This window comes from Chaetodon auriga, chromosome 14 (assembly GCF_051107435.1).
Source record: "Chaetodon auriga isolate fChaAug3 chromosome 14, fChaAug3.hap1, whole genome shotgun sequence".
In the NCBI taxonomy this organism is placed as follows: Eukaryota; Metazoa; Chordata; class Actinopteri; order Chaetodontiformes; family Chaetodontidae; genus Chaetodon; species Chaetodon auriga.
Genome location: NC_135087.1, coordinates 10,658,706 through 10,685,131, shown reverse-complemented (window position 1 = coordinate 10,685,131; position 26,426 = coordinate 10,658,706). Strand labels below are relative to the sequence as shown.

The following is a 26,426-nucleotide window of genomic DNA, read 5'->3' as shown; positions in this document are numbered from 1 at the left end:
AGGTGTGCAGAAGGTCATCATGGCCACTAAAGCCTTTACAGTCAGCTTTATGCTACATAAATGCACTCGACTCACACTGAACACACAGAAATATTACATCATTTATACTATAAAAAAACTGTATGGCACTTAATTAAATGTGTTTTACGTATTACAAATGTACTGACTGATGAGTTAATTTACTGTTGACAGAGTTCCTACTTACAGTCATCCACCGCCCCACAGTTATCTGATAACACGCCTGTCTCTTGATTTGTTTGCTTAATCATCAGTGTCGTAACAAAGCGAACACACTCTGTGCCTGTTTGTTTAAGCTCAGGAATGATTAAAGGAAGTGAACACCTGCTTCCTGCTGCCTTTGCCCATCACTGCCTGTTTTCACTTTGGTGAGACTGAATACTGATTATGCAAATGTGTCTGTTCCCCTTCTTTTCTCTCCCTGACAGCCATTTAGACATCTAACGAAACAGAACAGCGGACGCACGACAACAAATCAGAGGACATGAACTTACCAACATGAAGTATCTGTAATGATATAATCCTTTATAATGCATAACAGATGAGAAAACAGGTGATATATACTGTACACAAGTGGACATTTTGAGACATTTATGCACAAGAAATGGTGTGTAATAGCTGTGAAATGTGGGTTTTAGTATAAAAAGTAGAGCAGTTACACCCTCCTCTCTTCCCTACAGGATCCTACAGTAAATCCTGGAAGCTACTCTGTGTGTGAAGTAAGTGCAAGTGTGCTTGTGTATATCTGGTGCAACACACCTGTCCACAGTAATTGTGTGTGTTCACTGAACACATTACTGCAGTGGGGTGCTGTTACTAACAAGCTCTCTATAAGAGCCATTTCCTGGTACAACAGAGTCTTTTCTTTTTTTTTGCTTCAGAACACACCGTCATTATTCCAGGTTCTCCAGAGACAGATGCTTGGAGCCAGAAGAAACTGGATCCTCCACTCTCCTTGCGGCCACTGAGCTGTGCCCAGAGCCAAGATGGCTGAGTTAAAGTTTCAGATCTCTCCTCGGGCTGCCCAGACGCCTGCCGCTTTGTTGCAGACAGGCTGGCAGGCACAAAGCCCCTTTGAGAGTCCCAGGGCAGGCTGCAACAGACACTGAGCAGGTTTGAACCTCAATCCAACTCTCAGTATACTGTGATTTAAAGGACTAGACAGTTTCCGTTCACAACAAAAAGCAGCTACATCCCTCTACAACAGCTGGTTAGGTACACATTTACAGCTCTGCCAGCTCTTCAGAAGAGGAGCTTAAAGTGCCTTAAAAGGGGGAGGCCCTGCAGGTAAGTTTTGCCTTAAACATCGTCAATATAATGGCTAAATGGACATTAGAGCAGTTTCTACCTCAACCACAAATACACTTGTACCTATTAATAGTGGTTCTTGGTGGTAGACAAGCGGAGAAACACGATGCAGTTAAAAAACCAAGGATAGACCAACAGGGGAGGAAATATCGTCCTTGGAATGAGAGGTTTTATGTGGTTGTGAAAGCCTTCAGTTCCCTTGTTGGTTTCCAGGGTGAGTAAATGTTAAAGGGTATAAATCCCTAGAACAGTGCTGTCTATATCCTCAGGCATCCTTTGGCTTGCATATCCTCATGTGGAAATATTCTGGTTTGAGTTAGATCCAGGAGAACAACACTGTCCTCTCCCGTAGATAAAATCCACTGTGTGGTGACGATAACTTTCCAGTAAGCATCCCGTGCTGGTTCAGTTCCTCTGCTAAGTTACCATACAGTACAGTCATACTTCCACGTCCCCTCAGTCTGTCAGTTTGTGCACATAGTTGACAGGAAAGGTCCCATTCCTGCATGGGTCCCCCTCTATGTGACCAACCTGTCAGGATAAACAGTGATGGGATGTTTATGATGTGAACACAGAGATAAATGTATTTCACATTGCTACCCAGAAGATGAAGCGACAAAGCACTGGGATGAATCAAGAGGTTGCAGTTGCACTTACCCACCAGTGGGTGTCATTAGCGGCCGTGACCACAATGATCTCATCTTTGAAAAAGGCGAGCTGCTCAGAACTGACTGCCCTGCAGTCCACTAAAGCCTTGACACGCTTCTGATGTGGCCTGCTGCCAGAAACCTGGAGGAGACATGATATCTTTTACAGCGTGCCACCAGCAAATTTAGACTGACTGTGAAATCTCACCGGCCCTTTCTGATTCTCCACAGAAACAGAAAAGTCCCGCGGAATAGAAGCTTGTGATGTGAAACTGTCAGCTGAATATGATTGAAGGAGGTTTCTATGTGATTGTACCATAGCGTTCCTGCGGGGTCGTGGGGCACATGTCACGGTAGGTGAGGATGACGGTGCTGGAGCGGGGGCTGCGGTGAGGCTGGGACTATTCCCCACTAAGCTGCAGTACAGCTCTTCCTGGCTTCCCACGCAGCTTGGAGAAAGCACGCCGCACTTCCCCTGGCTGCCTCCTCCACTGCTGGTCCGACGGTACGATGTGGTCTTCTCCGAGCTGGGGGGTGGAGAAGTCGCGTGAAATAAGCAAGATCGGATGAAGCCTCTGTCATATGCAGTCGTTTACGAACACATGAGGACAGGTGGATAATAATTTTCATCTGCGTGGCATTTAAGACTGTCCTCAACAGTTTTAGGAAATATTGATATTTAAATTTGAGGCCTTCTTCACACCTGACAGAAATGTGTTGGCGGTGTAGCAGTGCTGTCTCACCTGACAGGCCCTATGTGGTTCTGAGAGGACGTTAGCGTGGCGCTGCTTTGAGACCCAGAGCTAGCACCAGGCTGGCCGTCCCACATCTGCTTCTGTCCCCTGAGCAGACCTCCGTGTCCATGTGGAGACCTAGGTGGTCTCCCCACTTGGCCTTGGTGTTCTGGGTTTGGTGAAGGTGAGCTATGTCTGGCCTGTGTCTGGGGACTGGAGGAGTGGGAGGCTGGGTTAGAGCAGCGACGTGGAATGGGGTTGCCTTCCTGCGTTGTGACTGAAATCTGGGGGTCTGAGCGACCTGTGGAGGGCAAGAAAATGAAGTCAGAAATTTGAAAAAGACATCACTGTACACTGTTTTTGTTGGAAAACCAACATTAATTTAATTAAGTTAAATCATTCAAAAGTATTCAAACCCACTGGCACACAGACGGATGTTGTTATTGTTCTTGATTAATTAATATGAACTTTTCAAAGGTGACAGCGGTGAGGTTTTTATAACACAGATAAGCCTTACTCACCTCTCTGGATGCATTTCGCTGGCAGTGGTGGTGGTGCCGATGCTCCAGAGGGGGCGCTGTTGGTTGGAGGATTTCTGTACAGGAAATCCAGATTCTCATATGTCTGACAAGGCCTGATTCCCGCCCCACCGTTGGCACTATTAGCCACACTCCAGCGGGCAAAGGAAGTCCCACCACCCCCATTAGAGGTCGGAGGAGAGCGGTTTTTGGGTAACGGGCTCACCTGGAAGAAAGTGGAAACCATCACAGGGTTCATTTCTAATTCCTCTCAACTTTCAAGGCATTTTTCTTGTAAGCAGAGCACAGACTGCAGTGGAAAACCCCTCCAATGTCCTTCTCCAAACTGTCTGAAGGGATTTTTGGCAGAAAGACAAAGTCAGTAATGAGACTGGTTTCTTACCCTCTCATCCAGGTCGTCCTCACTGTCATAAAACTCCTGAGACTGTGTCTCCCACATGAACTCCACGTGGATCTGAGAGTTAAACTTTCCGCTCTGGGCCAGCTCCAACTAAAACACGCACACAGAGCACAAACACTCAGAACACTCTCATCTCCACATTACACATACAGCACACGCACATAATAGCAGGACTCAGCTATGATGCAGTAATTTGTGTACTTGGCTCGAACAAGCCAACTACATTTCCACTGCTTTGCTGGAGTAGCTCAGCTTCTTGGCTGTTCTTGGGTTGAAGTTTGGGGGTTTTAGGTACAGTTAAGTGCAGATATTTTAATGTTTTTGGAATAGCTCTTTGATATTTTGAAACTGATACGAAGGAGCAATGAAAAGGGAAAAAAATGGGCAGTTAAAGAGCAGGATTATAAATCATATGCACAATTTTGGAAAAATCTACTGAGAGAAAATTCCCTCCTGTCTGACAACGATCCGTCATATCAAGGTGAATTTGGGTTCAGTGGAAAAAAATTTAATGAATAACAATTAGGAAAGAGCTAAGGGGGTTATATGATATCACTGAAGGACAGTCCAGAGCCAGCCCACATCTCACTTCGGCCTCAGTGCAAAATGAAATTCAGCCAATTGGGGAACAGGGTTAATTGTAAAGCTGCTCACTTGTTTAACCTTTTTCAGTCTCTAATCAACAAAGCCTGTAAAGCGTGGCTGTGCACAATCAAACAGGATGTTACACAAGGCAGGTCTGATTCAGCAGGGCAGATGGCCGGTAAGAAAATAAAACCAGTTCATAAATGATACACACTGGGGCCTGATGAGGATAAGATTCCTCGTCCTGGGAGTGCGTCCTCAGCCGAGCTTTGCTGCACAGGGAGTTATTTCAAGGTAGTATTTCCAGCCGTGGAAGTTGCCTTGTTTTGTTTCTGGAGTTGGCTTTCTGCTAGGCATTTTAATGCTGCAACTCGATTCCTCAGTTGAACTTAGGTCCTGACCGTGTGTTCTTTGAATTTATGAATTAAAACTTAAAGATAAATTAGGAGAGAGGAAAACGGGGTCTCACCAGCTCGACACACTGAGTGTGCTGCAGCCTCCGTGCAACATCAAGGGCCGTCTCTCCCGCAGAGTTCACTACAGGAGACGTAAAAGAAGAAATGGCTTCAGTGTTTACTGATTGCACTGGGTGAAAGAGACGGAGAGTCAATGGAGTTAAAGGCACCTGTGTGTAGGGCTGCCTTTGCTTTGAGCAGCAACTTGAGAGACTCAGGTTTATGATGCAGGACGCTGTAGTGAAGAGCTGTGTTTCCCTCTGCTGTTCTCTTCTCCAGACAGTTGCTGTGGAGCGAACATACGGCACAAACAGATTGTCTTAATTGTTGCAAACTTTCTAAGCACGCTGAACAATAATGACTCCAGAGTTTAAAGGACTAGTTAGTATTATTTAAAGTAGAATTATAGACAATTATAAAGGTCCATGACAAAAAAAGTCAGTGTCAGTTTATGTATACACTACATTTGGAATATTTCCACTGTTTTACCTTTGCTTTGACTCCAAACAGCCTTTTCCAGCAGGAACTGAAACTGTTAATATTGCTCTCTCCAAAGCCACCAGACTCCTTAGTCAGTTACTTTGTTTGTGTTATTGTGTAACTTTGGTGAATCCTAACCAGCCCTTTCAAACACCGAAGTCACACAATAACACAAACAAACTGAACGGTCGAGGCAGCGATCGACCTCCACGTTCTGTGAGGTAAAATGAGTGTTTTTGTCAAAGGAGTCTGGTTTGGACTGTAGCTTTGGAAAGAGAGATATTAACCACTTCAGGTCTTGTTGGAAAGGGCTTCTGACAGTAAAGTAAAGCAGAAGGAGCGTACACTTTAAGTTATATTGATTTTTATGGACAGGCATTTTTTTTTTTTTGCTTCTTCTTACTTGCTACACCAATACTCCTGCTCCAAACTGGGGGCATGCTGATGGCCACCTACTGTGGGTAATCCACTACCTATTGATAAGCACCTCACACAACCCCACGTCTATCCCTTTAATCCTCTTCATACAAAGGACATACAAATCATGCGTGTCTGACCTGTTCTGGCAGAGGAAATCCACCAGCGCCAGAGAGCTTCGTTCCTCTAGACGCACAGCAAGATGGAGAGCTGTCTCTTTGATCCCCTTAAACAGGAAGAAGGGAGTACAAATTAGGTCAAACTGCTGACCCTCACATGAGGCCGTCCATCTGTACAAAACTGTTCAGTTGCATTTTGTATCTGACAATCAGGTCTAAAGACAAGCCGCTTGGACACAGTGGAGCTAACATCAGAGGTTGACCCAGCAGCTCATTTGTGCCTGTGTGTTAAAAAGTAAAAACAACGTCTATTTATGTGAAGTGCACAAAGAGGGGCAGAGGAAAGACGGAGAAGTGCCTGCGTAATTCAATGAGCTCGTCTCGCTTGTTCTCAAGAGACGTGAGCTCTGACCTAAAAGCTGCAATAATAAACGAGGGCCAGGCAACACAAACAAACACACACATACACAAACGCGCGCGCGCACACAGTGAAGTCAGTGGGGTCACACACGCTGCTTATGCTGAGCAGGAAGTGTATGACAGGATGGTAGAGCATGATTAAAGACGCGAAGACGAGGCGCTGAAGAGAGACAGCAGAGGCGGAGGGGAAAACACGATGAGAGAATGAGGGGAGGGAAAGATTATGGATTAGAGGCCAGACGCGATGGGAGGGCGTGCGACTCCCCACCCACATGAACTTTGCACACAAGAGGACAATTAACACATAGTTCACATACTGTGACTATCCACACGCCTCCTACTTACTGTACATCTACACATTTCTTTAACACCCGGAAGATTTGTTTCCACCTTTAACCATTTCAGTTACAGTTAGAGAGTGAGAAGCCCGGTGGGCGGCCTTGTCAGGATGTCATTCAGCCTAAATGCATGACATCTGTTGGGATGTTAAGAGTTTAAATTTGTCACAATGTGCGATTATTACTCCCACCAAGCAGGTGTGTCAAACCCCAGGTGGCTCTAAGTGATCTGTACCTGTCCATCAGACACTGTGAGTGGTTTGGCCAGGTCCGCTCCCTCGGCGTAGAGCTGTAGAAGAGACGTCAGGTCACGACTCTTCACAGCGTCATACAGCCGGCCGGGATCCGCTTCCTCCCTCCGCACCACATACCGACGCTCGGCGTACTTCGCCACGATGTACTCCTTCCTGGCATTCCTGCGTGTTCAATAAACAGATATTAACGGAAAACACGATAAATACAATAAACAGCTTCATCAGTAGTTTTAAAGAAATCAGGCACTCACATGTCACTTTGTGGCAAAGGTTTGATGGAGTCATTTGGAAGGCCCGCCTCCATGATGTCATTGAATCTGGTGTTGCCAATACTGACAGCCAACTGAAGTGACACACAATGCAGCCACAATGATGTGATGTTAAAGTATTTCAATGAAAGGCAGACGCTTACATAATGTGGGTAATTAGGAAAGTAAAACCACCGAGACTTTTTGTGTGTTTCCATGTGTGCGTTTAGTACCAGGAGCTCAGAGGTGCTCAGTAGGTCCAGAGTGAGTGACTGGATCCTGGAGTAGTGGACACCCAGCTCTCTGTGGATGCCAGAGCACTCTATACAGGTCAGGATGCCCAGGTTGGTCGACAGCCATGTTGGATCTGAGACACACAGAGCAAAAAGTCATGAGACTCTTAGAAACACATTGAGTCTATAAAAACAAGGCTTGACTGCTCGTAAAATAAATTAAACTGGTTAGAAAATATTGTTTAATCTCCTGAAGTATTTCCTCATTTATCAACACAATGACTGGCTGACCTGCAGCTCCACAGTCAGCGCAGGCCTCGTTGCCGGGCATGTGGCGAAGCTCTGCGATGATGGCGCGGGAAAGTTCCTGGAGCCCGCTGTCCTGGAGGTGGAGCTGGTCTCCTCCCAGCGCGGTGTTCAGGGCCTCCTCCTTGCTGTTCTGCAGCACTGACACCCAACTGAAGCACACATGAAGATACATACAGACAGAAATGGTTTAATTGAAAGGCAAAATTTGTTCTCTAATTTCCACATTTCTTAGCAGCTCACTTGGAGGGGAAACCACAGTTTGTGGCACCAAGAAACCAAAGCACTGATCATTGCGTTCTTCTTCCCGGAAGATCAAAAGCAGTCCAGCATGTGTTTTGCATGTGTTTTTTGCTCAGTTGTCTGGCTAAACCATCATCACTCTCACTTTCTCAGTTTCAAGAGTCCTCTGCCACCCAGACTCATACTGAACCTCACATCTTTCATTTCTTTAGTCTGGTACTTTTCTTTGCAAACCATTTCCATCTCTCTCTGTCCCTAAACTCACATCAAACAATCTGCCGGGTGGCCCACACACAGGGGAAGGCTATGGGACAGACAAACCCACATGCACTCCCCTCAATCCCAACATTACAAAACAAAGTTTTCTTGCTTGCTGTCTGTGGCTAAAAAGAGAAGTTCCACCCAACACCAGCTGGGCCAGGGGGCTCCTAGAGGACAGCTTTTTCTCCCCTCATCCTTTAGTGGCTCTGCCTTTATGTCCACTGTCAGCCCTACTTCACTGCAATCATCATCAGATTACAGACTCTTTCACCTTACTACACAATCTATATCTATTGTTCATCAGATTTGGTACACCTCTTCATTATGAGTGCATTGTTAGCTGTTTCTACCGTTGCACTGCTTCTTTTCCATGCAGGCCTAAGCTCAAATAAAGCTGCACGACATGTAACGACTTGCTTATACAATGAGAAAAACACGAGAGATAAGGAAGTGAGTGAAGCTAACATGCAGCCTACTGCTGTTTTAACACTTACATCACACATTCCTGCTCATCCTCTGCCTGAAAATGGTACGTCCGATTATCTGCGGAGAAGGAGAAATGGTCGTTAGACACTGTCAGTGCAATAAATTGCTCAATAGCAGAGGGCGTGAAGGTGGGTTTAAAGTTAACAGGACAGCAGAAATAAAGGTTGCATAACTCTATAAAACAAGCATGACGCACACCAATCACCTGTTTCAGGCACCAACATTCGAGATAAATCATACAAATTCTACACTACAAGATGTGTCCAATTTCTCCTAACGTAAGAACAATATGCAAGTTTCCACACAGCTGCACTGCAGATGACTCTTTTAGTCTTTAATGATATGTGGAGCGTAACGTGTTAAGGGTCAAAAGTTAGGAATGAACCTACGAGTGACCAGGTCAAAGGTCCTCCTGTCCTCTGGGTTCGGTCGCACCTGACAGGTCAGTAAGTTCAACTTGGCTGGCGGTCGATTGATCTGAAGACAGACACACATACGCTTAGTTCAACATTCATTATAGAATTTGGACAGATTTCAGTTGACATTTTGATCAGAATCTCAATGCTTGGCGACAGTTCGGCCCATGGGTCCTCACCGTACTGTGGGAAATGGTCAGGCAGCCAAATTTCACTCCACACTTCCTCTTCTGCCACACTTTCCTGATCCTGCAGGATGACATGTCCACAGAAAAAAACAGGATGATTTGTGCGCAGTGCATTAAGTGATATCAGTGTTAACATGTTCCCTTGAATTGAGTGATGGTGATGTACACACCATGCTGGCCCGGCTCACTGCTGTTCACAAGGCTTCACTCTTGTTTCATTATCATGATTGAATCGTGTAAAATGGCTGAGAACGTGTTCTGTTTTGTGTCAGTGACTGAAGGAAAGTTTGCTCTCCTCCCGTCTCCCCTTCACCCTACTGAACCTCATCCCCTCTCCTTATTCTTATCACTGTAATCTAGCTCTGTCTGCATGCGTGTGTGCGTGCGTGTGTGTGCATGTACGTGTGTGCGTGCATGCATATGTGTGCGCGCACATGACGCAAAACTTGGATCAGCTCAGTTAGCCAGTCTGCCAATAAGTTCCACAAGAGGGGCCCCTGCTTGAATCTTCATCTCACGATAATGAAGACCAGGTGGGGCAGACAAAGTTTGACTTCCCCTTTCTCTCTCTATGCCTTACTCGCTTACTCTTCACCCAGCTCTGATCACTACCCCCGAGCAGCGTTTATCCCTTTAAAACCATTATAACTTCTTAAAACATGCACAGAGAGGATTTTGATCAAACATGAATGTTTTGTAGTTTGAGTTTCCAGCATATTCTGATGTTAATGAGCATGTTGCAGTTCTAATACAATACTTGTGTTATAAGTGCCTGTAATATGACGTTTCCTGACACTGTAACTAACGCTTTTACACACCCGTCACTCTTCTTGAGCAGGAAGCCAGATTTCTCGGTCCCATACTTCTTGTTGCCCTGTGGTTGGTGGATGCTGTACCCGTTGCCAGAGTTCTTCCTGTTCAGATACTCCTGGGATAAAAACATTGACTTTACATCAAAGGCTTCGAACCAGCTCTGAGGATCATGAAAATTTTAAACATAAAACAACTGTGGCAAGACAAAGTCATGTGACAGTAATAACTAACAATTAAAGCCATCTGCCACTGACTTTTTCAGAGCACACAATGTTTGCATACTGACAACTGAAGATCTGAGAGATGCCAGCATACCTCTTTACCCTCCACTTGCAGTAGTAATCTGAGAGAATCCCTCAACTGAGTGAGTTGTTTTACCTCCTCGTCCTGGTCCAGACGCACCTACAGCACACACAGCGCCATAAAAGTCTGTTTATTCAATCGCAGCAATAAAAAAGCAATTAGCTGGAAGAACAGCATGTTTCTCTCCCCTGTTCACTTGATCATATGCATGTTTTTTTTTATTTGTTTCAGGAATTGGGTGTGGAACGACAATACATCAGAGCTTTGTGTAATGGCCTTAATAATGCAGAACAGAGCACAGTGCTGGGGTGTGTCATCCTGGGAGGCTGTGCATTTTGTGTTAAAGCAGCAGAGTGACCAGTCTTGCATGCAGCACAAGTCGGTTTAACTGAAATATTTCAGCATTTTTCCCGGGAATCATAACAGATTCTGTCTGAATTTCCTTCTTTGAGGTCTGGCATGTCTGAGCGGGTCTGTGTTCTGCCCATGCAGAACCAGAAAAACCTCTAACGTTCCCTGTATCACAGTTTACAGTCTGTTTCCAGGGCTCTATCCAGCAAAGGAGAAGAGGGCAAATTGTGTGCAGACTGGAAACCAGTTTGAGTGGTTGGAGCAAAAGGTGTGCATCAGGGAAGGAATGAAAATGAGGGATGCTGTCAGTTTCATCTTTTGGAAATAGGGGGAAGCATTTCTGGGAATAGACTCCAATAACAGTCTCTGCCTGTGGGTTCAGAGGAGGGGTAGAGCCTGAGGTTTTGGCTGTGGTGAAAGAGTAACAGAGAAGAAGTGCTAAAGGGGGCTCTACAACACAATGTGATTTACGGTGAGAGCTTTACTGTAAGTGCCTTCTTTTACCTGCTGTTGTGACTGAGCAACGGATGACAAATGAAGAAGAAAAGTCACGAAAAAGAGTGTGTTTTGTGATAACATCTGCTTGAGTCAGCAGCAAATATTCTTCTGAAATCATAACAATCCTGTCTGCAGAGATAAGACAGCTAACATTTACCCGTCTGAGCACTGACATGATGCAGGCAGACAGACAAACAGCCTCTGTGGATTTACCGTGTGAACAGACGCAGCGAGCTTCTCGATAAAGGGGGCGAGATTCTCTGCGGCTTTCAGGCCATCCTGAAAGAAACTGAGATCAGAAAAAGAACAAATGCTGAGTCATGATGGTACTTGAGCCCAAACATCCGAGTTCACACCAACCAAAACATCACATGCTGAAGCTGTATAAGCAACTCTGTTCCCACATAAAACCCTCAGTATGATTAAAACGGGTGAACGGTTAACGACAGTAATAATAGCTGGTAAAAGGAAAGTGAAACGCAAAGAACCTCAACTATTATACAAAATCCTTCAGTGAAACCCTGAGGTACAAATCAAATCCATATGCCTTTTCAAGCCAAGAAAAAGTCCAAACTTTTTTTCCTTCTTATTTCACACACACACACACACAACAAAATGGCAAAAAGGAAATGTGATGTCGGCTGAGACTGACCTGAGCTGGGCCTGGAAATATTTGATGAGGCTCTGAAGAAGATCGGGGCCCTGACGCACTTTGAGCTCTTGGATCTTCAAAAGATACTGGAAGTATAAACAAAGCGAGTTAAAACCAGGGCAGGATAGAGCAGCTCTCCATGGAAAGGCCGGACTGACCCACAAAAACATGGAGCCTGAATACAAAAGTGAGGCATCAAAGGAATCGGCCATTTCTCTGATTTGAGCTTGTTTTCACTGTGTGGCTCCTTTTTTTTCTACAACACAGACTCATATTGTCTCAAAGGTCGTGTGCCTTATTTCAACACTTCAGCCACTCAGTGAACTTTGTAGACTGAAACTGGAAAATAGGAAAGCACAGGCATACACTGGAGGCTTTATTGTGAATAATTTCCACCTTGCCCCAAGTCTAAAGTCATATTTTAAAAAGGTAGAGAAAAAGCTTTGAGGGAAAGCTGTAAGGGGTTTTAGCAGCATGTGGAAGGAATGACTGCATTGTCTTTGCTCCATTAAACTCAAGTCTGAATCCATCTGTGTCTCTGCAGACGGTCTCAGCGAAGTGTTTCTCTTCTGTGTATATTTGTGTGTGTTTGTGTGTGTGTGTGTGTGTTGTATGTACAGTAGAGACAGACGGAGGGGTGGAGCCGCTTGCAACAAGTGGAAATTCCATTTTCCCTGCCTCTCCTCTTTGTCTCAACAGCTGGTCTCAGTCAGGGTCAGCCCACTGTTTCTCAGGGTTTTCTCCAGCTACATGTGCACTAACACACTTAGCTCAGACTGCACCACCTGTATGTAACAGCACCGTCAGTGCATTTCACAAGAATTTCCCCTAATTTGGCTTTCAGGTGTGGGTCACTTTCATCTGCCTTTGAACTACACTTTCCAATGTGTGTGACCCAGCTCTGCTGCAAGCCTGCGAAACTCAAGCAACTAAGCTTCTTCTAGTCACAGAAATTACTGGAGACACACAAAAAGGACTGAGCCTGGGCATGCATTTGGATGGAATATGGAATCCACAAGGCAGACCACCCATGTGAACTGAATCAAGCCCACCTCAGGTATGTGAAAGGTGTCTGGGTCTGGTATTTTGACTGGCACTAATCCCCCACCTCACACATTTGCAGCTGAAAGGTCCTCCTCTCCCTCTCCATGTCCTCCCCTCCGTCTGATCCCTCTGTCCTGATCAGCCCCAGCTGCCTGGTCTTCTCCTTCCTCTCCTTCTCTAGCTTCCCTCTGACGGGGGGAGGGCAGGAAAGAAAAAAGAGGAGAAGTGAGACAGAAGAACTGTTATCCTGAGTCATTTATGTACACACTTATGGGTACTTAACAATTCTCTTATCTGTCTGTCTCTTTCTCTCTGGGTCGTCTTTCTCTGCTAACTCACCTTCCTCAGAGAGAGAGAGGTGAGAGGAAGTCAGAGGAAAGACAATAAGAGAGAGTTGAACTTTCCTTACAACATTAAAAAACACTTTAAACCGACACCAGAAAGAGATCAAATGATGGCTGCAAAGTGCAGAGCCTCAGTTTCATTTCACAGCGATGTAATGGAGAAAGGCCAAGGGAGATAAACTACTGTCCTATTAACCTTTGCAGTTACACCAACTTCTGTGATCCAGTGAAAGACGAGCTAGAGCTGTAAATGTGCAACGTGATTCTCCTTAGGCAATAACATCTGTCTCAAGTGTCGGCTCCTTTTCTGTCATGAAGCAATAAGCCTTGAAGATGAAGAACTGAATGTGTGGTAACAGAGTACGTGTAAGAGTGTGGTTAATTACATTTTTACATCGTACTCCTTCCAACTCTTCTCCATCTGTTTCTTGAGCTCCTGCAGAGAAGAAGAAAAAAGTCTGCATTGAATAAAGCTGTTTTCATGTAGAGTAAATTCACCACAGGGAAGTTAGTCTCTATGTTACTGTCAGACGGTAGTGTCTCCATGACATGGCTAATAGACGTACAGTCAGGTGAAGCAGCAACTGCCTTATGTTTTGGTTATTAAATGTGCAGATCTGGGTGGAGTCAGGCAGTTAATGCACAGAGACATGATTACTCATGTTATGCTAACCGGTCTGCAATCTGGCTGAACAGGATTTCAGTAGCAGTTTGCCTTCCTTCGCAGTTACAGTGAAGCAATGTTTATCTGTCAAATCAGCTGTTTCAAACACAGGGCAGTGACAGGAGCTTACAGAGGCATTAGCCTGTTATTACTCATTAGTCTGCTGGCAAATCAAAAGGCCAGATACTGGGCAAGACAGGTCGGTTCAGTATTGGAACATAGCTCGGTCTTACGTATTAATCTGCATAAACAGCCTCATCTTATCCAATATCTTAGCAGGCTCAGCTGGGTCTACGACACAGACAGACCGCATTATGTGCTCAAAGAGGAAATCCACCGTAACACTGGTTCTACACTGTGATAGTGAAGTTATTTTGGTCACTGGAGTCAACATCTACAAATGCAGACATCCGTATTCCTGAGCTGCAAATCAGAGCACTGTGAATAAATGGAGTCATCAGAGTGCCCTGTTTATATTTGGTTCACAGAAACTGAACTTGTCCCTGACTCAACAGCTTTCGTGTGAATTAACTGAATCAGAACTGTGTTTGTGGGTGCTGTCTCATAAGCTATTTAGGTTCAGGATATGTCTCTAGGTGACCGCATTACTACAAGCTGCCTGCTGTTCAAGTTCACAAATTAGAACTGCAAAATGTCGTAGAGGTGAGGCATATTATAGATGGACTTCCTCTTAGGCAGGTATAGTCTCTCTTTCCTACAATAAAACATTGAAACAAGTCATCATGATGTGCATACCACAAGTTTTATTAATATTCAATACATTTTTAATAAAATCTAGACTCACTAATCTGCTGTCCCGGAGTTCTGACTTCAGCACATTTTCCAAAGGAAACGCCATGATGTTGTTGAGGTTTTGCACCTGTAAGACATGTAAGAACACAGAAAACGAGTAAAAAGGTTAAAAATAGTCCACATAATGTTACAGGTGGCTCTTATCTCTTGCTGTGTGAGCAAACACGTTCTACACACTCTCCCTATGGACTTACATTTCTGGGAATGAGTGCAGATAACCCAAAAACATGGTGAGTCAGTCATTTTGAACTGGTGATTCACTGAAAGAAAACACTGGGCAATAAGCTGCACCATTAAGATGTTTTTGATCCAAGTCGGAGCGTGACGCAATAATTTTTCTGACTGTTTGTGTAAAGTGGAAGCCAAGATTAATTTGAGGTTTGGATGGAAATGAGTTGAACTGAGTCTATAGGGGATCTGAGGAGGATGAATCACAAAGCAATCAGCATAACCCCGACAGGTTGAGCTTTACAGTAATACATAATTAGCACAAATTCCCGCGTGGAAATACGTCACATTTTCACCAAGGCATGCAGCTTGGCTACGTCCGTTATCCTTCATCTCCTGTCCACAAATCTCCAGTTGACCAGCGTCGAAGTTTGCAGTCTGTTTGTAATATGTTCCTGCAGCCTCTCAACCAAGCTGCACCCGGCCCTTAACATAAATAATGTCCAACCACTTCCGTGAGCTGGCTGCAGAGGTGACCTTTATGTATTGACACAGAGGCCTGGTGACTGGTAAGGTTGTTTTGGTTGCCATCCAAAAGCTGAGGTAAGTGATGAAAGATACACTGAGTTCTTACACGGGGAAATACCAGCTCCCAAAGTGTCAACATGTGTACGCATGACAAGGCGGTATGCACACTGTAGCGCAATCACAAAATCTCACACACACACACACACACACACACACACACACACACACACACACACACACACACACACACACACACACACACAGCGCTAAGGGACACACTTAGGTTGATTTTGTAGTACAAGTCCTTAAATCATCCTCTTGTTAGTGTTTCGGACCCACTTCCTCCTCACATCTGTAAGGCCCAGTCTCCCCTGTGAAGCCTTGATTGACACATGGGAGGAGTGTGTGAAACGGTGTGTGTTGACTCACACATGGAGGTCTGGGATGAATTATCATTGCCATAGAAACTATCAGTGGGAGGGTTCCGGACTGCCCCAGATTTTAGAGTTGAGAAGCGCGAGCGTGCAGCTGCTGAAAACCCCCTTTTCCTCCATGCAGTCATGCGCGTATGGGGGTGCACACACATTTATCACTCACACATACACCCAACATGTTATGGAGAGAGATTTGGGGATCTTTCCTTCTACTTTTTATCATTATTTGAGTATTTTAGAGCCAAATAAAGAGCTTCTCTTTCAGTTTTGTCTTTATTTCCACCCCTCCCCCTGCTGTCTCTGAGGTTTTGTGTGTGTGGTTTCAACTCTCCACTGAAGGCAGCTAATTTTAGGAAATCTCTCCATTCCCTTGCCCTTTTCCTGCACACTCTTCTCCTCTTTCCTCACCAGATTTTTGAAGAGGGCCGTGACCTCTCTGGTGAACACGGCCAGGTTGAGGAAGCCTGTGGAGACTTCGTTGTTGTCCTGGGTCAGGTGGCTATTCCCCAAGTTCTCCAGCACCTCGATATACTGCTCCTTGTTGTCCACATGGGCTGAAAAACAACACGTGCACACAAAGTGAGTAAAGACATAGACAGTTAAAGGTGACTCAGACTTGAGCTACATGTGCAGGAAATCTGAAGAAGACTTATCCTTTTGCACAAAGAGTATTTAACAAGACAAACATGTGGGATAAATTAGTACTGGTTTCCACCCATCGTGGTACGGGAGCCAGGCAAATATATAGAGACCCATGTTTCTCTGGGGCTTATAGGTCACTTTCCCAAGGGCCATGACCTTAGTTGGCTCGCAGTCTGCTGAATTTATGTGGAAAAAGGCTGATGGAAAAGATTCTGAGCTCTGACTGGCACCACTTTGGTTTATGTTACACTAAATGAGGTTTTACCCTACAGCTATTTTAAATAAGGTTTAGATGAGGACATCAAATAAACACAAGATCCAGTTCAAGCAATGGAAGTCATCATTTTCAATCAGCAAAGATGGAAAATTGATGAATAATTAAAACCAAATGTCTGTTCACTGCAGTTATATAGAAACATCTTAGCTGACTTTAGGAAATCCCAACAATGAGGTCCAATTTCCAAGATTTTCATTAAAACAAACGTCTGTTCAGTCACTGTTGCCGAATGAGGTAACACAATGGAGATGATCCATGATCCACGCATGAAACTAGTGCAGTATTTCTATTTGCAGTACTATGAACTGGAGGTCTGTGGCTACATTCCTGGAAAAAAATGCTGTATTAAGTTCGGCTTAGTGCAAGTTGAACATTTCCTACTGCTGCAGCTTCACATTAAAAGCATTTAACAGGCAAAACACAAGCTGACTTCTATAATGAAAGAGTCACAGGAAATCCAATGTGTTATCGTTCTACATCTATCTACAAAACAAGACAATGGTCATTTTCAACATTTTTTGACAGTGGGGGGAAGTATTGCAGGGAGTAATGGAACAAAAAGGAGCAGCCACAGTGAGGTGATAGTCGAAGAGCTGCAGACGACAGGCTGCACACCTCCAACTTCTCAGAGAGGTAACAAAATCCTTTCACTGAGCCCTCCTGTTTGCATAAAATCAGATCATGATTGCTCACAGAATCTTTAAAAAAGGTCAATTATTGCCTGACTTCTTTATTAATACAACATTAGTTTGTTTTGCTGCCCCCAAAATGATGTGGCTTCTCTCTGCATTTGCCAAATCGACTCGGACTGAAATCTTAAGGATTATAACTTTAAGGTAAAATGAAATCATTTTTGGTGGTTGTGCACCAACAATTTAAGGAATCAGTGAAGGGACATGTGGACCAGACATCTGTAGAGGCGCCCGAAGCAGACTAAACAGACGAAAGCAGATATAAGCAGAAAGAGTACAGTAAGCTCATCTGTTCTGCTCCAGTTTCCACTTCTAGACAAACATAAAATGGCAAACTGACTGTAGCTGGGAGACAGGCTGACACAGCTGTACCAACTGGCTGAAAAGCAAAAGTGAAAGACTTTGGATGACAGAAAAAATTAATTGAAGGAAAGAATGCAGACACAACTGCAGGATAGAGGAGACAAGATCGGGGGGGAGCAGGAGAACTGAGCTGGGTCACGGTCATTACAAAAAGTATTATAACAAACAACAAGCCTGCATCTATCAAACAACAAACAGCTGAGTCACAGAGGAGCTCAGAGGATGATTTTACAGCTGACCTTTAACTACCAGATACCAGCAGGGCAACTCAACTCTTTCACTCCTCTGCCAGGACACACACAGACTCACAGGCCACAGCATCTTGGCAGAAAAGTGGTACTTAACGGTTTATGGGAATAGAGAACGAAAGAGGAGAACATCTCACCATGTGTGTGTGGGTTTTTTTAACATGTGTGACACAGTAACGGACAATGAGACTGCATGGGGGAGGAGTGGGCGCACGATTGAATCTGTATGCATGGTGAGTCAGACTGTTGATCAGCATCAGGACTGACTGAGGGGTTCAACAACATACTGACACAGTGGAGGGGCTCCTGTTGTCTTTTTACTGGAACTAATCCATCTGATTTTATTTAGCTACAGAAGAAGACATAAAGAAGTAGAGTGAATACGTATGGAGGAGAATGATGGAGCACTTCTCAGCAGCTTCAGTGCTGTTGCTGACTGTATCTGGTTGCCTAATTCTGGGCAGCTGGCTATCTGACTCATTTTAAATAAAAACTATGAGCTGAAGCCTCAAAATGGGAAGTGAGGACAGAAAAACAACTTCAGGATATGCAGTTCCTGAGTTTCTCCCGCGCATTTTTGAGGCGAACACTCACATCTTATGCATGTTCACTTCTGACAGACCCGCGGTGACGTACTGCAGCACTTCATGACACATTCGCACACTCACAAAAACATTCACTTAGTGACCCAGCGGATCGGTTGGGTCACTGTATGGCAGCTTGCTCTGGCAGAAACCGCACATACCATTTACTTTAACAGAGACACACACATGCACCACAGAGCCATACACTCTGTGTGGATATAAACACAATCACCCAACAGCCCACGCACCCTGGTCCCATAACAAGGGGCCTCACTCATAAACACTACTGCCCGCATGAGCTTGATGAAGTCATCTCAAGCAGGCTTGTACAATGAATGATGTTGATGCTCCCCTATAGACTGACTCCTGCCATAACAGAGGCTAACCGCTATCTCAATCTAAATGCAAGCAGGCATGCTTCATTTGTGGATTTCTTCATGGATTTTGTCAAAAGTTGTAGCGTAGTATTGTGTTAATACATTACAACCTTTGTACAATATTGAAAGTTAAAGTTAATTCTTGACTTGGTAAATAGCAGTTTGGCAAAAAAAAAAAAAAAAAAAAATCCCAACTCGAGGTCAACTTGCTGTGTTTTTTTGCGGTGTTTTCTTCTTTATCACCTTTTCCGTGTGCTGATGAAAGCTCAATGCCAAACTACTATTGCAAGCTCACGAATGACCTTTCATGCACAACCTCAAGCCAACACGGATGAGAAGCCCTCAAAGTGCAGTGGATGAAATCATAACAGCCAACAGTTGAAAGGAAATAGCTACTAAGTGAGTCTTGAGGATTGTTTCCTAAACATAGTGATGCATTGTGTGACTGAGATGACATCATGTGACACTTACAGAGCCCAGATGTGTGTATAGTTTTGATCATCTTCCTCATCCTCTGCAGAGTCGTGTGGTCCACCTCCAGAGACTGCAACAGAACAGTGAGACAAAAACGAGTGTGTGACATTAAACCTCAAAATAAAAGATGTTTGCACTTGACAATGTCTTATTTTCTTGTTTATATTATCAATCAATATATTTTGTAATGCATTTTATGGAAATCTGTTTCAGAAACTGTCTGTTTTTGCCTTATCTGGTGAATTAAATAACAAAGTTTAAGCAAGACGTTAACAAACTGATGCAAAATCCACTAAACCCAATATTGCCATACAGTGCAGTGTTTCCCACCAATTAAAGAGACTGTGGCGGCCCTCCACAGTCTCGTTTGGGCCCGCCACAGTCTCGTCCCCACCCCCCCGCTTTCCACCCTCCTCCCCACCTAAAAAATAATAATAATAACCAGATCCGTCAGTCAGCCGATTACACAGCTGTAGCCTACTCTACTCTATAGCCCGCGAGCGAGAGCGCGCGCGTGAACACACACGCACGCGCCAACAGGTCGCGTTCATAGACGGTCCTACTGTCTGCTGCATTTGGCGCGATCCGGCGACACCGCATCCATACAGTCGGTGATCCATACATGACAGCAAGCCGGGACGGCATTTCAAGATTGTGTGAGTGCTTGGTTTACGCTTCTGCGTCGCGGCGACGGCGTACCTACGGCGTACACCCTACGCCGTTACTGAGCATTCATAGTTCTGCGTCGAGGGAACGCGTTGCTCCGCAATTCACCTCCAAGCCGCTAGGGGGGTGTTGCTGTGTCTTTGTATGGTTTCGCGGGGCTCTTGCTGCCGCGAAGAGGAGTTGTAGAGGTGGTCGTACTTGCGTACCTCCTTGATAATTCTTTCTTCGGCTTGGTCCAGTTTTTCTTGTAGCTCTCACCACAGAAACTTTGAAAATGGCGGTGTTGTTGTGCTGCGACCATAGGGCTGCGACTGAACCGAAAATTACGTTCTGAACGGACCAATCACAGTCCTCGACGTTCACGTCAGGATTTTTTGGAGGTGCGCGTCAGGCTACGGCGTAGGGTCCGCGTAGGGGTCTGCGTCGACGGCGTAGGTACGGCGTTGACGCGACGCAGAAGCGTAAACTACTAATAATAAAAGTGGCAGGTATCAAGTTCGATAACGGAGCAGTGTCGGCCATGTTGCTGATCTCATTGCACCATCAACTTCTAAACAGAGTCTAACTTTCCGCTATCCCTGGTGCTGATTTCCCGGTAGCTAGCTACTTGTCCGCTATTTCTCCCTCTCCCGCTATTTCTTTCTCTCATCCCTCTGTCGTTTGTGTTCTCTCTCTACCCGTTTATAAAAATTAACATGAAATTAATTATTTAATATCTCTCGTCGGCGAGAAAGAAAAAGAAAAGAGGGATCCGACAGCACTGAGTCAGTGACTCTGCCACAGCCATCGGTGAAGAGGGGTGAGGTTATGGCTTAAAAGCTGTAGCGGAGCCGGCGGGGGGGCAGAGGGTGCGGCTGCCCCGGGCCCACGGTTATGAGGGGGCCCATCGCAAGGCTGATGCCGAAAAAACAAAAAGGGAAAGTCGGTCTCTTACTGCTGTATTTGTAAAGATATAAGTGTAAAAAAAAAAAAAAAAAAAAAAAAAACGGGGAGAAAACAGTCTGAATCAGAGCGTTTCTGAAGATTAAGAGGACATGCCACCTCTCTTGCACTCTCTCTCTCCCTCTCTCTCTCTCGTATGTTCTTAAGGATGATACCAACCTGTTATGTTCATATACAGCAATTTATATTACATTCAGTGGTCTCAAAATGCCCTAACGAGATACATCAGGCTTGAAAACGTACACACACACCCAACCCCGAGGGTCAGAGACCCTCCCACCACAGTCTCCTAAAATCCTGTGGGAAACACTGCATACAGTAATATGCGGTTTGTTGATTTGCACCATTGCCTGAATTGGACTAATTATACACCAAGGGATATTAGGGGGGATTACTGAATCAGCATTACAGGAAAAGTTCAGATTGCTGACAAATACATCCTCTTATCACCAAACCATACTCCTCAAGGCTTCACTCTCTACAACAAACAGATTAGAGGGTACAATCTTTCACGGACGTTAGTAATTAGTGCTCAGCTACACCGATATTTGACTTGTGTTTGTTTTACTCTACAGGTTTACAGCAGGTGTGCGTGTCTGCGTTCAGTTGCGCTTAATTTTCTCACGATGTGTGACTAAGGTGAACAGGTGAGTCAGCGTTCGACAGCAAGGCAGTCTTGTGTTGTCATGTACAACCCCGAATGACGCCACTGCATTTATGTCACACGTCTGACTGACTGTCACTTTCCAGGCTTAAACAACACTTTCTCACATGGAGACCAGACTGGGCTTCTCTGCAGGAAAACAAGCCTTGCCGTAAACATGACACATGATGCAGACACAATACAAACAGGCTTGATTGTCTTTGGGTAATAAATCTCTTCCAAAGCGACAGCAAGGTTTGAAACTACATCCTGTTTATTCTCCTCACACAGGCCACTTGTTTCACCGAGCTAGACATGCTGCACTCCACCTACAGCGAGCGCCACCAGAAATAGTTTTAATGAGGCAGTAATCTGGACTAACAGAGACTCTGCCTTGTTAGATGGTGTCTTGTTTACGCGCCCCAGCCTTTCCTGGTCAAGTCCACTCCCTGAGTGTTGGTTCACTAATTAAAAGGCAGCATGGGTGTTGTGTAATGTGACTCTGCAGAAAATGAATGGCAAAGTGATTTAGTGGAGACTGGAGATGGGAGGCGCTCGCTGCTGCTGCTGCTGTACTTTCCTCTGCTTGGTAAGATGGCTGGCAGTCGGTCTGCCCCTTAACGGTCCACCAAGTTATCATTGGTCAGCTAGATGCAGTTTGGGTGTATGGGAAACAAACGTTAGATTAATTTGTAAGTATACATCATCCACGGTGTTGATGAGCATTGGTTTGTGTGCAGTTGGAAATCATTCCCGCGTTTTGAACAACTCGTCTTGTGTGATGTGATACTGTGATGAACTAAATTAACAAAAGGTTCATTTTCCTTGCAGGTTTTTTTTTGGACACATTCAGAATCATTATCGCTATTGCTGTTAGCATTGCCGCTAACAGGCAGCTCGCAAATGCTCATTATTATGGTTTTGTATTTCTCTGTAATGTAGCTTCGTATTAATGCGATTTATAACATTCTCTCATAGCCCTGCAACTCAAATTGTCTGATGTCCCAAAAAATATATATATTTAAATAATGAAATGAGTATCACTGACGGATGGTCCACCAATGGCTTGAACTGAAGACTACCAGCTGACTAGGAAACCCTTTGGTCGGGGGCAGCCCTTGTTGGCAGACAGGGGGATAAACAGTGGAAACAAGCTGGTGCAGGTCAAAGAAACAGACTGTGTTTGTTGAACTTTGTGGAATAAATCAGGGCACATTGACACACAAACAGACAGTCAACCCGCCCTTCAGTCAAGACAGACAAAAAACAACATGCACATCCCTTCTGGACGGCGATGAGCTCCACCCGTGAGTGTGCTGATGTTGAAAAACTAGCATTCACAGTCTTTTACAGTGCCTCATTGTGCTTCTATGTGAGGTTTTGGACACCTGCTGTCGAGGTGTGTGCGTGTGTGTGTGTGAGACTGCTGGCAGCAGAGCAGCAGACATGGGATCCGTATTTGCCGCATTACCTGGGCATGATGACACACTTCGCTGCAGTATTTCATTTCAACATCAACACATGAACCATAGGAGAAAATTTGAGAGCCGTCTTCAAAAACTTTCATGGAAAATTACATAAAGACCATTATAGCTCATAGCTATCGCAAACGAAACTATCCCTTATCCGTCTGTCTTTCTGTCTCTATCTTTGCCTCTAATTAGGAGTAATAAGTAACAAGCAGTGGAGTGTGTGGCGGTAAATGGAAGTCTCTGTCTCCCTGCCTGCCACCGTAAACCACACACATACCCACACATTGGCCTAGCCATTAATCAAGCTGGTCCCAGCTGAGCAGACTAAACATAATAATCCAAAGATCTATCTATAAAGGGACTGTTGGCTTTACATCTGTGTGTGCCTCTGCCTGCCTGCCTGCCTGTCTGTCTCCGTCTGTCTGTCCGTCTGTGTGCACATGTGTAGGATTCCAGCATGTCCCTCCCCAGAGCAGCTATTCCAGCTATGTGTTTTCCACTATGTTGTGGCCATAAATAAGGACATTAGGCCAAGATAAATACATCAGACAGCTGTCTGAAACTATTCTCTTTATAAATCCTGGACCCTGTTGTCTCCATCTCTGCTCAGCAGTCTGTTGCTAGCCAGGATTGAAGACCTTTCATCTCTCAGACTTTTCAAGGCTCTATACCTTGTTGGGCGATGCATCAAATGGACATTCAGCCATATATCAGGATATCTGGGCTATAGACTGGATTACTGCTTTATACTGAGCAGAGCTTAAATGATCGATCGATGAACTGATTTATCGAGAAAATAATCGACAGACTGCTCCACAATGAAAATAATCATCATTGCAGCCCTGAGACTGAATTACTGCTGTTAAACAACTGTTGCATAGGGAAATATATCACTTTCCTCACGTGGTGCATAGAAAAAACATCGTCAGTTTTCAATTTGTAACAGCAAGCCCATGGTGGTTCAAACTAATGACAGCTAACTGAAAACAGAACTCCATCTTGGTCTGCAGTGTGAGCCGTACTGTTATATCACACAGAGGACACACAAGGAAGGACCGACTTGTGTGCGTACTTGGATTATTTGTTTAATGGCAGCGTTCATGGCAGCCTCACTGTGTTTCCTCCTTTGCCCGAGGAGCTTTGGGAGAACAGATTTCAAACAAACACACACACACGGGCGCACGCACACACACACACACACACACACACACACCTCAAACAGGCCTTCAGCCAAAGCACCAGTTCAAACAGACAAAACGCACAAACTGGCCTTCACAGACGTGTTTGCAAGCACGCTCCCAGTGACAAACAAAACCTTCCTGTGTCACACACCGTCTGCTGTGCCATGTGTGTGTTCAGTTTGTGTCCCATCTCAGCCTGACTCCCACCACACAAGTAAACTCTCTGTGTGCTGCTTTACCTCATGTAACCTCAGGTAACCTTAACTTTTCTGCTGAACCTGAAGTGGATCACCATGAGGGCCAACATCCAGCACAGAACACGTTGACAAGCAGGACAAAATAAGTTGAGGGTCTTAGAGTCTCATGAAAATGGTGCAAAAACACTTCTGAACTGTCCAAGTCTCCAGATCAGAACCAGAATCTTAGTCCCATGTCTTAACAGGGGCACCAGGGGCACCAGGTCACCCCAAAACTCAGAATACTGGACATGCATGTCTAAGAAACATGTTGCTCCAACACTATAATAATAATAATAATAATAATAATAATAATAATAAAGACCTTGCACCTGCAACTATATCCCATTGCTGTAGCATAAGCTCCAGCTTTCGGGGTGAAATGACAAAACTAGGAGCTAAGTCTCTCTCAGTCAGCTGTGCTCACCTGGAAACAATGTTGAACAAGCTCAAAGACTGTTTTATGATGCCATAAAGCACCCAAAGCTGTCATGCTGGAGCGTAAGCTAGCCTACAGGTGAGTGTACGGCTATTCCTGAGCCACAGCTAACATGAACGCTACACGGACAGGTAAACAGCAGACAAAGGTGCATGTTTCTCTGCGCCGCCTGCCCTCCACCTCTCTCACCTCCTCCACCACCGAAACCGTGTTCCGACAGTCGCTCATTTTGGACTGAAAACTGGACGTCCCCGGCGAAGACAAATCCTCGTTGGTCAGGACCACAAAGTCCGAAATGCTGATTCGCTCCGGCATGTTTGGAGCGAAACGGGTCAGACGATCACTGAGGAGAAAAGTGAGCCAAAGTTTCACGCGCGCACGTCATTCCCATTAGAAGAAAAAAAGATGAATAGTTTATTCCTCCGTTGTGTGCAAGAAGGCGACTGAAAAGAGACTGTATTCCTCTCAGTGTTTGTCCCTGAACGCGTCGTTAAAGGTGAAAAGTTGCCTAAAAGCGGACCTGCGTCTTGACCGAGTTTAGACTCCGCTCTGCGACTGTGTGCGCGTGGAGGTGCGCCAGCGCGCTATTGTCCGCCCCGCGAGGGAGGGAGCAAGCTCCATCATCACGTGGGAATGTTTGTGCTTTCTGGCACACTGCAGACACAGAAAGAGAGCGCGTGTGTGTGTGTGTGTGTGTGTGTGTGTGTGTGTGTGTGTGTGTGTGTGTGTGTGTGTGTGTGTGTGTCCTGGCCCTCGTCTCTTTTCATTCTTACTTCTCATTTCAATGCAAACTCCTGAGAGTCTGCACTGTGGTCGCCATGGATATGCAGAATGCCTCATTCATGGACTGAACTGAAGGAGAGGAATTTCAATGCACGATGGTTCTGAGAGGAGCCTTGCAGTGAGGCAGGGACATACTTTATCAATCATCAGTACTGTTACAACTCAAAGCTCTGATGTTTTACAAAAAAAGTGATTTGGGGCTTTTGCACAAAACACATGCAGCACTTGCGCATTCATCACACGCAAGGCGTATGCAGCTGTGAAACTTCCCTTTAATCCGGAGTTTGGAGGTGTAACACCTCTTTGGGTCTTAACACCTTGATCTTCTTGCCTGCAGGCTCCAAAGTTTCTTCCTCTTCCTTTCCTTTTCATGTCATGAAAGGGCATTTTTCAATGAGGCCGGATTCCTGAAGTCCCTCCCCGCTGACCTTCTCCAAATCATCCGACAATGTGAACAAAAAGGAAAGAGTGCATCAGGGAGGTGGGGAAAAAACTACACGAGCTGTGTATAGAACATAACTCCTGCATGCCTGGCATTGTCAAGCATGTCAACTCCAAGAAAGGAGGTGTATCACTGAGCCTCGCCTCAGGCAGAGCGGTGATACAATACACTATGAAGTGCAGATGGGTGATTTCAGGAAGCCGCATCAAATACAGTGGTTCCCTTTGGTTTTACCACAAAACCACATATTTGCCCACA

The 26,426-nt window shown here is 45.0% G+C and overlaps 1 protein-coding gene across 2 annotated transcripts; it reads right to left on the bottom strand.

The window, feature by feature from the left end:
• Positions 1–510: 510 nt before the first annotated feature.
• asap3 (ArfGAP with SH3 domain, ankyrin repeat and PH domain 3) lies at positions 511–25,502 on the bottom strand. 2 transcript variants are annotated; one of them, XM_076748285.1, is made up of 26 exons: positions 25,133–25,502; positions 19,362–19,434; positions 16,116–16,261; positions 14,570–14,644; positions 13,487–13,536; positions 12,821–12,944; positions 11,713–11,798; positions 11,274–11,349; positions 10,224–10,310; positions 9,914–10,023; positions 9,087–9,156; positions 8,881–8,968; positions 8,500–8,548; positions 7,487–7,653; positions 7,196–7,329; positions 6,966–7,057; positions 6,696–6,876; positions 5,724–5,809; positions 4,857–4,972; positions 4,701–4,768; positions 3,629–3,736; positions 3,229–3,451; positions 2,717–3,008; positions 2,290–2,500; positions 1,984–2,115; positions 511–1,857 (listed from the first exon to the last, which is right to left on the bottom strand). In XM_076748285.1, the coding sequence occupies exons 1-26, from the start codon at positions 25,256–25,258 to the stop codon at positions 1,783–1,785; spliced, it is 3,045 nt and encodes a 1,014-aa protein (XP_076604400.1). In that variant the 5' UTR covers positions 25,259–25,502; the 3' UTR covers positions 511–1,782. The 2 variants fall into 2 exon arrangements, with proteins under 2 accessions (XP_076604400.1, XP_076604401.1); XM_076748286.1 differs by having other exon boundaries at positions 1,714–1,857; positions 1,988–2,115; positions 25,133–25,341.
• Positions 25,503–26,426: the final 924 nt, after the last annotated feature.